Here is a 13,531-nt window from a genome sequence, read left to right as displayed (position 1 = left end):
ATGAAGAAATAAATTATTGAAATATTTCACTCTGTGTGGAGTCAATGCATGGAATACAAAGTTGCACTTTTTCAACTGAACTACTGAAATAAATTCACTTTAATTCATTAAGATGCACCTGTTAAGTAAAAAAACTGTTCTAATTAGATATTAGAATAGAAATAGATATATCATGTAGATATTTATACAAGCAAACCAGCAGCTGATGCCAAATGGCAACAAATGACTTTTCTCCCCGCCATCCGCCCCTAAATAATCTGTTGTAGTACGTCCTGTGTGACACCATCAGCTTTGTGGTCAACAGTCACATTTCATTTTATTACAGACTTTCAAAATAAATGAACATACATTAGGACACAATGAAATGGGACTGTAACGGAATAAACTCATAATAGTGCCTGTTTTGTTATTTTAGTAAACATAACTGGTACAAAATATCCTACTCAAAAATGTACAAAATGCAGCAAAATATATCAAGTACTTTGCGAGGAGAGGGGGGGGGTGCTGTCATATTCCACTCACCGTCATAAAAGGAAGCCTCCAGTCAGCTTGTTGAGCATCTAAAGCTACATTTAAAACATTGTTGTCCAGTGAATCCGGTGAGGATTAAAAGTTTCCCAACAATAAGAACATTTTTCCTTCCACAAAGAAAACAGTGAACAGGTTTGTGCTGCCTTTGACCTTTCTTTTAAAAATGAAAATAAAGTTGAAACATTCTAAAAAGGTAGCTTTCCTCACTTCCTCAAAAAGGCTAAATAGCAAACAAGACATACCACACGGTACCATAGCAAACATCCCGCCATTAAAAATAGGAATGTCTCCCCTCATAAAAGTAGTAGTAATCAGTAGTACTGAGGACCAATCCAGGAGCCTTGATCCTCATTATAGATAAAAACAACTAAGCTTTTTTTTTTTGAGGGGTGGGGTCAAAAGTCGTAATTGAAGTTGCACTTTTGTATCTATAGGGCCAAAGTCTAGCAGCATTCCTCTTGAAGGTCCAAATTCTGTGCAACGTGACAATCACTCCATCAGCGAGTGCCAAACGATGTACGGTACCTACGGGCTAAAACAAAAGTGTGGCATGCAGAAAAATAATAAAAACAAAACAATAAAATAGTGCATTGAACTCTCAGCCATTGCCACTCTGACTTGTTATCGTATCTGTGATGTGTTCAGAACGTGCATTTGTCGCACTGAAAGTTAACAAATTTCGTAATAATCTTGAGTTCAATGTTCAACTGGCGAGCAAGATATTTCCATTTGACTCAGTATATTATGAATGATCCTTAATACTTCATCTTAAAGTTAAAAAATAAATCACTGCTTGGTCTGAACACTTCATAGAGTTATTGGGTCCGGCCCAACAGTTTTAGAAAGTACGAGTGAGAGTAAGAGTGTTCACTTCCTTTTCTCACTTCTTCCTGGCGCTTCCTGGCCTCTTGACCTGCCACAGGTGGTTGTGGATGGTCAGGGCGTCCACGCTGGCCGACACCGACTTGGCCGGGATGACATTGAACTGCTTGCGGTCCGAGCTGTATTTGTAGAGCCGGTCGATCATCTTGTGGCTGATGATGCGCGGCCCCAAGCCGGTAAATTTGACAATCTCCTCGGTGTCCGGTGTGTAGGAATAAACGGCGCGGAACTGGCAGCCGCCGTCTCGGAAGAGGATGATGAGATGATTTGACTCGCACTTTTCCAGCTCCTGTGAAACAGGACAGTTTCAAGCACAGTAAAAGAAAAAAAAGATTGAGAGTTGCTCTCACTGACCTCCAGGATTACATTCTTCTGGGCCTCGTTCACCTTTCCAGCCAGGCAGCAGTGTGCGATGGCGTTGATGATGATGGGTTTGTTGGATTTGGAGCTCGGCTCTTTGAAAAGTTTGGGCCCTTTGATGGACACAAAACAAAGAAAAGTTATGGCTATAATCTTATTCATCATCTTAGTTGGACTCATAGAGAGGAGTATCAGAAGGCATCAGCTAGAACAGGGGTGTGAAACCCATGCCACGGAGGCCCCAGACAGGACAGGTTTTCTTTCCAGCCGGTCACTAAAGCAGGTGATTTTAATGATTTGAGGGAAGGAGCTCATCAATTAAATAACCTGCTGGAGAAACTGGGGGCTTCGGCCGTCTCCCTAGTTTCTATTAGGCATGGTTTTACATACAAATTATACTTAGATATTTCCCAAGTGTTTCCACTCACCATTGTACTCAGTGGAAGTGATGGAGGAAGCAATGGAACCGCTCTCCCAGTCCCGCTCCATGTTCCTGCTGGAGGCTCGGCTCAGCACGGGGAATGAATCCATCGAGCACACTGACTCCGCCCTGCAAGATATACTCTGCTTGTGAATGTCGTCACTGCACCAATGGACTGTATGTAGAATAAATTATCCAATTAATGGCTCAGTGGAGTGTCTCGTTAGAGCCCTGCGGCATTAACAGCTGTGGCTCCTGATGTCGTTTTTATTAAAGACACAAGATGGCAGTAGCTGCTTTGGAAGTCGAAAATATTGGATTGTTTTACTGTATAGAATGTTAAAATTCATTCATTCATTTTCTGCCGCTTATCCTCACGAGGGTCGCGGGGGTGCTGGAGCCTATCCCAGCTGTCTTCGGGCGAGAAGCAGGGTACACCCTGGACTGGTGGCCAGCCAATCACAGGGCACATATAGACAAACAACCATTCACACTCACATTCATACCTATGGACAATTTGGAGTGGCTAATTAACCTAGCATGTTTTTGGAATGTGGGAGGAAACCGGAGTACCCGGAGAAAACCCACGCATGCACGGGGAGAACATGCAAACTCCACACCGAGGTTGGGATTGAACTTGGGTCTCGTGCTAACCACTCGCGTGCAGCCCAGAATGCTAAAATACATTTTCAAATCCGCATCGTCTTTGCGATTTACATGAATAAACACAGCAACAAGAATGACATCATCAACGTGTGAAGGAGGTTTCACCTCTGAGATTCAGCGTCTCCAGAGATGACGCTGTCCGCCTCAGTGGCCAAAGACAACGTGGACCCTCGATGACTGCAGCTTAGATCAGCTAAAAGTACCATATAAAGTACCACATAGTACCCGTTACTTTATATTGCAATTGTTAAATAAAACGTGCTACCCCAGGATAAGGTCCGTGTGGTTCTTACGTGTGGTGGATCCTTTACAGGGGCTGTTAAAGTCTCCGCGGTGCAGGGATTTAGGTCTGTTCTTGCGGGATTTAATCCTAGGCCTTGGCTTAACCTGACCCTGCTCTTCCATCAGCGCCTGCTGTTTCCTACGCAGGTATTCCTGCTTGATGAGCTCCCGTCTGGCCTTCTCCTCCTCTTTACGAACTCGATCTTCTTCCGCCTTCCGCCTGCAAGAAGAAGTGAGTCAACACCCCCTGCAGACACGCACTCAACTTGGAAACATTACGGACCGGCGTACCTGGCTTCGTCACGCTTAAGTTCGCTTTCTGCTCCCTGCTGCTGTTTGCGTAATCTGGCCTCCTCTGCTTTGCGCTGCTGTTTGAGGAGGAAGGCAGCGCGGCGTTTGGCCATCTCATCCTCGGCCTTCTCTTCATCCTAGCAAAGAGGCGGAAGCAGTCAGTGAGGGATCAGACTCTTGATGCACCACGCCACATGCCACTCCTGTTGAAGTCTACCTTAAAGAAAAAGCCCAGCACGTTCTTCTGTTCGCCCTCTGTTGTGCCATCCGTCATGTCAGCGCTCGAATCCTCCGCTGGCTCCTTCACCTCGGATAGGTCAACCTCAATCAGATGACCTTTGATCCTGGTGCTCTCTTCTCCACCCACAGATTCCGTCCCTGAGATGTCAGCCTTGTTCTCGTCTTGTTCTGGACTCGAGTGTGATGGAGCCATGTTGGAGACGATGGTGTCCTGTGACTGAGCTTTGACGGGGGATAGACAGGGTTCCTCTCTGGTGCTGCCTTGGTTATTATGGATTCGGAAGGTTGTGCGTCTTCGAAAATTTCTCTCTTGCCTGGAGCTCTCAGCGGCAACTCCAGCCTCCTGGCCTCCACCTGTACTCCCTCTTGGGGATGTTGCACCTTCAGTATCAGACATCTTGCCATTCTTTGGACCCTGCTTGGGATCGCAGGTTTTGCTTCGCTGGCTGGAGCTCAGCTTGGGAGGACGACGAGTGGGAGTGGAATTGCTGTCACTGAAGTCAACAAAGTGGACGGCGAAAGCTTTGGACTCTAGCGTGGGAGAGTGCATCGTGTTAGGAGCTGCTTTCTGGTCTGGCTCTGTAGGTTCTGGAGGTGAGGCTGCACTCTTCTTCATAAGCAGGTCTTGCTGCAATGAGAGCTGCTGCATCTGCTGCTGGATAGCACTGATTGCCTCATTGAGGAGATCGATGGAATGGGAGCAGTCATTCGCGTCAGATTCAGAAGCCCCAACCTGAGCCACGCTTTTCAACCTGTTATCGATATTCATCTGTCTTCCTTCTGCCTTTGCCTGAACCTTCAGTGCTTCCAGACAGGAGTCATCCTTGCAGGAGGGTGTCTTTACTTTCTCACCACCTGACAGTTCTGCAGAAGGCGAGTGTCTCAGAGGCAAGGGAAGGGTATCGCTCTTGCCTTCACCCTTTTTTACGATATTCAAGAATGCAGCTTTACCCAGTTTCAGTCGCTGTCGTGCTGACAGGGTCTCCATTCTCTTCTTCTGGTACTCGATTGCACGCCTCTGCTCTTCTAGTTGCATGTGAAGCTGCAGCAGCTCTGAAGGCACAATTGGAGGACTTGCCATTATGGTCTTCTTCACTACAGAACCAGGGTCTTTACCGTGCCATCCGGGGCTACCCTCACTTTTCAGCTGCCAGGGAGGACAAGGAGTAATCTCAGAGTGATCGGGCGTGGTCTTCTGCGAGCTGCTGGTGCTGGAGAAACCTTCACGGAGGCTGAGCTTGAGCAGCTTTCTTTCTGCAAAGCTGGTCATTCTGACGCTGGCGCTGCCCGAAGCGCTGCAGCTGCTAGCACAGGACACAGTACTAAGGCACGGGCTGGAGCGTCCACTTCCGTCGTCCTTGTCGTCTCGCTCACTCAATTTCAGGTCTTCTCGTAGCTTGACTGACTCAACCTCTGAAAATTCACACAGCTGTCCTCGCACTAAAGCATTTCCCTTTCCTCTGTGGTCCATCAATTCGCCATCCTCGTCATCTTCCTCAAAATCTGCTATGTCTGAGTCAGAGTCCAGCCCGACCTCGGGATCAGAGGAAAGATGACTGTGGTAGTCTGGCTCTCCAGACACGTGAAGGAAGAAGCCTTGGGGCTGTTTCTTCACCGACATAGAATTACGTGTCAACGCTTCTCTGGGTGGCGGGAGACAAGTGTCGGGGACAGGCGTGGGTTTAAAGTTAAATTTACCGCCTTCACACACCGGAGATTTCCGTTGTGATTTATGAAGGACATCAGTGGTCGCTTTCATGACAGGTTGCGTTGATCTGAAGCGACTCTCACCGCTCTCCTCCTCCTTGTTCATGAAGACGCTTTTCTCTTTGGCTGGCTTTGGGATGGCGGGAAACAGGGGCTCCAGGTAGTAGCTGTCTGCTTGCAAGTCGGGGGTTAAGACGCCCATGGCGAGACAGGGAGAGCAATTGGTGTTGGAGATCCTCCTTGGTGAGGTTGTATTGGGGGTTTCTAATTCATCCTGCTCCATGTCGCTCCTGTGTGGACGTCTGGGAAAAGCCGAAGGATGAATCACGGCAACCAGCTCCTCCTCCTCTAATATTTCCTCCTCGTCCTCGATGCGAATGTGACTGAGGAGGCTTTGTCCGCTGAGTCGGTGCTGATGCAGCTGACGACCTGAACCCAGCGTGTGCTTTGGTGTCATGATGTTGGAAGCCAAGCTGTCTTTGCTTATCGAGCGAGCGAGGCTGACACTGTCTGCATGATCCTCTGGAGAGGGGAAATGCAAGGCATAGGGTGCTGGCTGGGACAAAGGCCTGGGCAGAAACGTAGCATCAGTATTAAAGAAATAGATCTATTTTTGTTAGGGATTTTTTTTATCACAGATTGCAGTTTTCTTCAAAATGCATCGTCTTCAGAACAAATGTAAATGATCACCTCTGCCTCCTCTCTGGCCGCGCTTGTGATGAACCCTGACACTTCTCATCTGTACGTGTCAGAGAGTTGCAGTATTTTTTTGCTGCAGTATGGAAAAAAACGTGAATATTCTTGCTAGCCCATCATTATGCTTATGTAAAGTTTGAATATATATCATATTACCTGAGCCATCATCCTCAACTCCCCATGGATGTCTCTGTCTTAGTGGCACTAAAGAGCTTTTTACAGTGCTAGAAACAAAGGTACATTTTTTAAAGGATCTTCTGATGACCTCCAACAACAATGTGTTGCTAATGCCACATCCATCTGTGATGAGAGCAGATTAGAATTAACTGCACCTGAGGTCCGGGCTTGGAGGTGAGGTCAGGATGTCAGCAGCATTTACTGTAGTCGGGAAACTGCGTTTCGTGACACTGGAGATGGACGCATGGGCTCGAGAGCACTTAGGCTGCAGCAGTAATCTCGCTGTAAAGATGTCATGAGTGCACAAGAGCACAGGTTTAAAAAGGAACACTAACATAGCAAAACAAAATGAGAATTAAAATCGTTGTGTTTACCGTCTCTGGTTTCCTTAAGGTCCCTGGGTTGTACAAAGTCTGGCTTCACAATTTCAAACCACCAGAAGAGCTCTGCGATGAACACCATCACATTATTCTGCAAAAGGAGGGAGGACAAGTATTGTATTGTCAAAAAAGAAGCCTGTAAACAAGTCCCCGTTTTGCTTGTGTCTTCTTTCTCTTTCGTTTTTTCCCATCAGGGGTCGCCACAGCAAATCAACCGCCTCCATCCAACCACCTCTTGCAACTGTCTTCATGCCTTCATGTACATTTACTGTAATGAAACCATTTTATTGCTGGACTCTACTGTTAGATGTGTTCTACTGCCCTCTGGAGGACAACACCGAAGTTGGTCCCGGTTCAATGCAGATTCTCACGTCTCATTCATTCATTCATTCATTTTCTACCGCTTTTCCTCACGAGGGTCGCGGGGGTGCTGGAGCCTATCCCAGCTGTCTTCGGGGGAGAGGCGGGGAAGAACCTGGACTGGTCGCCAGCCAATCACAGGGCACATATAGACAAACAACCATTCACACTCACATTCATACCTATGGACAATTTGGAGTCACCAATTAAGCTAGCATGTTTCCCCCCAATATACAATTTAACAAACCTTCCAGTGTGTGGAAATAATTTTCAATATTTTGTCATTGGCTCACCCTCAGCACTGGAGGACAATACAGCAAGTCCTCTGACTTCAGATAGAAGCACTTGTTCAAGTATTTATTGGAAAACTCCCTCAGCAGCTGGATGTTGTACATGCTGTCTGCTATTGAGAGGACATCCTTCAAGCAGATATCTGCCAACAGGATGCAAGGAGAGCAGAAGATCATACATCATAATATAAGCATGTGGCAACTAAGTAGTGGAATAATGGCTCCAAGCATACCTTCAAGTCTAATAACGTCGGGGCAATAGAAGTGGATCAAGGCCAGAAGAGCTGCGCCATCACACACATCTTTACACAGCTCATCAACCAGGGGGAAGTGCTGAAGTGTGCGTCCTGACAGGTGATCCCTGCGATAGCGCACCTGAAAAGGTGTAACGTTCATCAGCGTGTCTCATCAGCAAGATATTTCCTCACAACACATTGTCCGTCTATCGACCTACCTATGTGTCATTATCATGAACAGGGGAGTCAGGATGGGATGGGAAAAAAGAGCTGGGTACATTACCACGCGAGAGAACTCCACAGGTTCCAACAGACAATGGGCCAGAGCATGCAATATATCAGGCTGGTGGGGAAAGAGGAGAAAAATGACTGGAATGAGGCTCATGCACACAACGGATGCAAACCATAAACGGAGGAGTAACTCCAGGCCGGGTCCTGTGATTCAGAACTAAGTTGAGTTTGCATGCAGAAATATTTTGTATTGGGTTAAACTGATGATGGACAGGAAAAATAAAAAAAAGTAATGTCGTCTTTGCTGCAGTTTCTGTAGACATCTTCAAAGACTTTGTTAAGAGAACTGCTCATTTGTTGTGTTATTTATACTTACTGGTGTTTTGAGAGACACACATACACACCACAAAGACATACACATACACATACACATATACACATACACATATATACACATATACAGCAGGAAGCTGCTTTATTAATCACACTTACAGGTACCAGCTTCCAGTACCATTTAGAGGGAGACTAGCATCCAAGTGGCACAATGGGAGGATATTTGGTGGGGGAGACACAAACAGGCAGACAAGGTTCAGATAGTAATGGACTCATAGGCTCCTTGGTCATCGTGGAGTCACAAAAGAAACAACTGTGCACTTGAAAATCTAAAAAATGTCTGTGGTTCACCTTTGTCCAATAACAGTACATAGACAAAATGCTGCGTTCTCAGAGCACTTAATAATAATAATAATAATAATAATAATAATAATAATAATAATAATAATAATAATAATAATAATAATAATAATAATAATAATAATAATAATAATAATAATAATAATAATAATAATAAAAAGATTCAGGATTGAAATGAAAGCAGAGGGATAAAGGAAGCCCAAACTTTTAATCTAATTAATTCTCATACTTTTCATAACTGCATTCATGCATGATGACCAGAGAGCTACGTTCCAATCATAAACTGTATAAGGTTTCTAAAATATTGTGACAGGTCAATAACACTCAATAGGTTATTACTTAGGTCTATAAATATTTGTTTATAATTGTGCAATAAATATTTTACAATAAAAATAATTTAAAAAATAATATTTTCAAAAATGAATCATATTTTTAATGACCTCTCATGACCCACCTGCAGTACCACCACAGCCCACCAGGGGGCCGCGGCCCACACTTTGGGAATCACTGTACTAAAGCTACATTCCATTGTAGCTTTCCTCTTCTAAGACGGTGTGACACTGCTATGATGTTGTGCTATTTGCACCGTCAAAGCATCAAAAACGGTTACTAAATTAAAAAAGCGCTAACTGCACTACATTATTTACCTTCTGGTGGCTCGGAGAGTCCAGCAGGTGCTGCTTCATCTTCAGCTCCTTTTCTGAAATCGCCCTCATCTTCGTGGTCACCTTCAGGGACAAGGACAAATCAGCACGCATGGAAGCAAATACCGTGGCTGACTTTCTCACCTTGTTGATCCAGAAGACCATGGCATCTTCCACGTCAAACGGTCGCTCCTTGGAGGCACTGAAGTTGGAGAAACGCTTGACACTGGACACCACCTTCTCCACGCTGATCATCTCCATCGTGTAGGCCATCATGAGGGCATCGATCAGGTGCATGTGGGAGCTCTACAGAAAAGACGACACATCGTGGATAAAAAATGCGCATTTCCAATCCGAGTAACAGACAACAAAGGGGTCGTACCATCTTGACGGGAATGGCGCTTAGGTCCAGAACAGAGACGTGTGTGTCCTCGGATTCCAGCACGTGGATGCCCCTTGAAGAGAGGGCCTGGAGCACGGACTTGGAGCTTTGGAGAGAAGCGGCTTGCTCAGCACGCAAGATGAGTCTGCACACCCGGCAGTAGATCTCCCCGGATAGCAGCAGATGTATGACGGGGGGCTTGATGTGCTCCTGCTCATACTGGTCAGTATAGAAGGGGTCCCGCAGGTCCTCAGGAATATGATCTGGGGGGGGAAGCACCATGAAATGACCATCTTTGTATCCACAATTAAAATAGCTAACGGTTCTCAAACTTTTTGAAAAAAATAAACGTACCACGAGATGAAGCCCACGTACCACCAGTGGGACTCACATCAGACATTCGGAATCCATGCAGTCCAGTAATACATGTTACATAACAGAGACACTGAGGATGCTGACTATGACGAAATTAGATGAGTCTATCGGTGAGTCGAGTAAACCACCAAGACAGGCTAGCGGCTTGTCAGACCGTGCGGCAGAGGCTTACAAGCGATGAGCTAACAGGACTTAGCGGTGATTAAAAAGCTGATGTTGTTGTCCCAGCCAGGCCTGGTGTTTCCCTGCTGGGTGACGAATACACGGGGTGACTATCTTAGTACACCCTGGAGACGCTAATCCAGAGTTACTAGGTTGATTAAGAGGTTGTGAGGAGGACATTCACACGTTTTGGACGCAGTAGTGCGTCTAAAATTCCGCATTTGTAAATATAATAAAATAAAACTGATGATTAATTAAGGCACGTGGGGTATTATAGCAGAACCCACTATTTCAGGAAGACATGTGTTTGTTTCGTCTTTAGGGCTTCAGCTCCTCATCCTGTCTGGTTGCTGTGGAGATGATGATGGGGGATGCCAACCCCCAGTAAAGAGATGCAAGAACCTGCTTAATCCTAATATATCGTAGCTATTTAACATCAACATGGGCATAGGGGAGGGGTGCGGAGAAGCTTCCTCTGTCAGGTCAGGAGATCCTGATGACATTCAGGGAAGAGCTGTCAGCTTCGCATTTCTGCACGGGCAAACAAAACTATCCTCTCCACGAGACGTACGGTAGGAAACATGGCACCAAGCCCATGCAACTATTAGGTCCTGATTGCTGAGGCGGCTTTAAGTCTCTACTACTTAACCTTTTTTTATTTTTTGCACTCCCATAAGGAGGCAAAACATCAATATAATCAAACTACAAGCATACAGTTTACTGTTCAACTAAACGAGCAGACTTCTATCTTCAGCTTCAATCCCATTAAACCCTTAAACATGTGACTTTCTCTGCGGGACAGATGGGCAACATCGTGCACTGTATTTGCTGCTTAATCTAATGAGAATGTATGACACTAGACACTAGACGTAGCTTGGAACACAACGTAATGATACCACATTACGTTGGTCGTGCGGAAATCAGTTTTGATGCATAGAATTGAAAATGCACAAAATCATATAGAACATTTAAGCTCTTACGTTAACAGCTACGGAGAAAAAGACAAGTCAATGCATAAACTATTTATATCACAGTCTGTGTCAATTCTGTGAAAGAAAACGGGGGTGTGATGAAGCCTCTGTGCTGCCGACAGCTGACGTCAGGAGGAGCCAATCAGATTAGCCGAAGCTCCACCGAGGTTGGTGTTTATTATGGGCATCTGATCTGTGCCCTGGCACATAGAAGTCAACCTTCAACCACAAAGTGACCGTGGACAATATTTACAACAAAGTAAGCTGCAGGATGACCAACAGGACCGTGCTCAGGAGCATTGAAAGAAATTCAGCATATGAGTTTTTCATTTCTTAAAAATGCCTAATTGTTATGACGGATGACTGAATGCCTGACCCGGAGCTCACACTCATCTCCAGAGAGCAGGCATGGAGTGACACAAAAACCCACTTCGAAGGGGTAGTTTCCACACATTAGCTCACAGCCTCTCCATGTAGAGCAGCTTTAGTGGCGCTCGTCAAGAGCTGGCAAGGCTAGTGACCCGTGTATAAAAGGGGCTAGCATGAATGTCTGCCCACAGCATAGAGACTGAATTGTTGTTTTTTTTTTTCTGTTACTCTTACACTAACATTAAGGCACGATTGGACTTTAAAAAGATTATTACCTGAAGCCACTACATAATACAAGCACAGCAATCATACTGTATTTCCTCTGCTCTGATCGATGGATGGATAGGCCAAACTACGACGTGCGTCATGCCCAAAGCACCACCACACCTCAAATAAAGTACCATATTTTCCGCACTATAAGTCGCTCCGGAGTATAAATCACACAAGGCCAAAAACGCATAATTAGGTAGAAAAAAACATACATAAGTCGCATTTTTTGCTAATTTATTGTATGACCAAAACAGACATAACGTCCTCTTGGAAGGCAAGTTCTAACAATAAAAGAATAGAGAACAGGCTGAATAGGTGTAAGATATATGCTAACATAATGCTTATTCAGCTGCACAAAATAACAGAACAGAAAAGATGTCCAGTGTTTATGTAACATAAACAATTTTTTCTGGAGTATAAGTCGCAGGACAGCCAACCTATGAAAAAAGTGTGACTTATAGTCCGGAAAATATGGTAAATGGTTATAGTTGCCTTTATGATGACTGTCTCCCACATTGCCCCCTACCACTTGGTATTAACCTGAATTTGTGTCATTTTTCCTGCATTCACACGCTGTTAACTGGACACATTTGACCGTATTATGTTTTGTCTTTCGGATAATAAGCCTAAATATTTAATGTTTGGGCTAAATGGAAAAAAATGTTAGCTATTTATTCGGTACTGTACTGTGTAAAAAGCATGCTGAGTCTGAGTCAGTAAAAGCAGAGAGGACATCTTACCAATGCCATAAGCTTTGGCCAACAGCCAGCGGAGATTTGCTTCTATTTTGGCTCTTGCAGAGTCGTACAGGTCCAGTGGTACCACCAAAACCTCCATGCCTCCTCCTCCTCCTCCTCCTCCTCCTCCATCACCATCCTCCTCCGCTTTTCTCCTGGTGCTGCCCCCCTGCCCAGCACTCACCTCCACATCCATCCTATACAAAGACAGAAAAAACAATACTGCATTGTTACCATTGCTTGCAGGTGAGAGTGTGACGTCATCTCAAGCTGTTGTCTCTGTATCACACACAAAAACATTCTCGTATGCATCGACATGATGGAAAATCGCACTCTTCATTTAACTGGCATGCTTTTTAAGGTTGTGTGCAGATGTTGACAGTTCATTTAATTCATTAATACTTTAAAATAAGGTGCTTTTATTAGCTGTCACCCACCCAAATGAAGCGCAGTTAGCATGCTGGTGTCAGTTAGCCGCCTCGAAGCTTGACTGGTTGACGGCTGGATGGAAGCCCTCTTTAGATGTAGCTAGCTCAACTACGACAAAACATCGACAGAAAAGCTCACCTTTACGAATACATCGGCTCTGTATCCGCTCTGCTGCTTTCTTGTGTTGTTACTAGAGCATACTCGCTAGCGGCGAGATGACGAGGACTCCTCCCCGCCCCGCCACACAAATCTCCGGCCTCTCTGGATAAAGCCGCGGCTTGCCAGCGATGGTGGTTAATCCGATAGGAGTAAATGAAACAAAATCTGTTTGGCAACCACTGGGACGGCGGTTTTCGAGGAATACAACTAATGTCCAAACGCCTGGCTAATTGATATTTGCTGGCATCGCTGCTGCCGAGGGTGGGGGATTAGCGGTTGTAGGAGCTTGTCTCTATGGGGACGGGAATCAATGGGCGAGCACGGCTGCACTATACGTTTTCGCCAGCAGGGGGCAATGTAGGCACGTGTAAACGTATAAATAACAGCGCCTTCTGCTGTAATAATTCATTATGTCATAATTGTACAACTGATTATTAACTATTGACATTGCACCATCGGTTCTGCATGAAGTATAGTACATAAAGTGCTGCACTAATGTCATTTATTTATAATTAGTACTATTATGATTAATAGGATGTATCTGCAATTTTTTTAAAGAAAAAATAAATTTTTATATACAAAATACAAAA

The 13,531-nt window shown here is 45.0% G+C and overlaps 1 protein-coding gene across 2 annotated transcripts; it reads right to left on the bottom strand.

Moving 5' to 3' along the window:
* Positions 1–1,398: 1,398 nt before the first annotated feature.
* LOC131107657 (calmodulin-regulated spectrin-associated protein 1-B-like) lies at positions 1,399–13,249 on the bottom strand. Of its 2 annotated transcripts, XM_058057887.2 has the most exons (19): positions 12,921–13,249; positions 12,357–12,550; positions 9,470–9,732; positions 9,232–9,393; positions 9,091–9,171; positions 7,803–7,862; positions 7,517–7,658; positions 7,287–7,426; positions 6,628–6,724; positions 6,409–6,535; positions 6,233–6,300; positions 6,071–6,152; positions 3,651–5,949; positions 3,434–3,570; positions 3,154–3,362; positions 2,966–3,053; positions 2,202–2,323; positions 1,768–1,886; positions 1,399–1,702 (listed from the first exon to the last, which is right to left on the bottom strand). In XM_058057887.2, exons 2-19 carry the CDS (start codon positions 12,547–12,549, stop codon positions 1,412–1,414), a joined length of 4,680 nt encoding a protein of 1,559 aa, XP_057913870.2. In that variant the 5' UTR covers position 12,550; positions 12,921–13,249; the 3' UTR covers positions 1,399–1,411. The 2 variants fall into 2 exon arrangements, with proteins under 2 accessions (XP_057913870.2, XP_057913878.2); XM_058057895.2 differs by lacking the exon at positions 7,803–7,862.
* Positions 13,250–13,531: the final 282 nt, after the last annotated feature.

Source organism: Doryrhamphus excisus, linkage group LG10 (assembly GCF_037039965.1).
Source record: "Doryrhamphus excisus strain RoL-2023G ecotype Guam linkage group LG10, RoL_Dexc_Guam_v1.1, whole genome shotgun sequence".
Taxonomy (NCBI): Eukaryota; Metazoa; Chordata; class Actinopteri; order Syngnathiformes; family Syngnathidae; genus Doryrhamphus; species Doryrhamphus excisus.
This window is presented reverse-complemented; position numbering and strand designations above follow the sequence as displayed.

Coding starts and splice junctions, on each gene's coding strand:
- LOC131107657 (XM_058057887.2), bottom strand. CDS start 12,549: ATGGATGTGGAGGTGAGTGCTGGGCAGGGGGGCAGCACCAGGAGAAAA. Junction 6,301..6,408: donor CCTCCAAGCCCGGACCTCAG/GTGCAGTTAATT, acceptor CTTTGTTTCTAG/CACTGTAAAAAGCTCTTTAG. Junction 3,054..3,153: donor CTGTAAAGGATCCACCACAC/GTAAGAACCACA, acceptor TGGTACTTTTAG/CTGATCTAAGCTGCAGTCAT.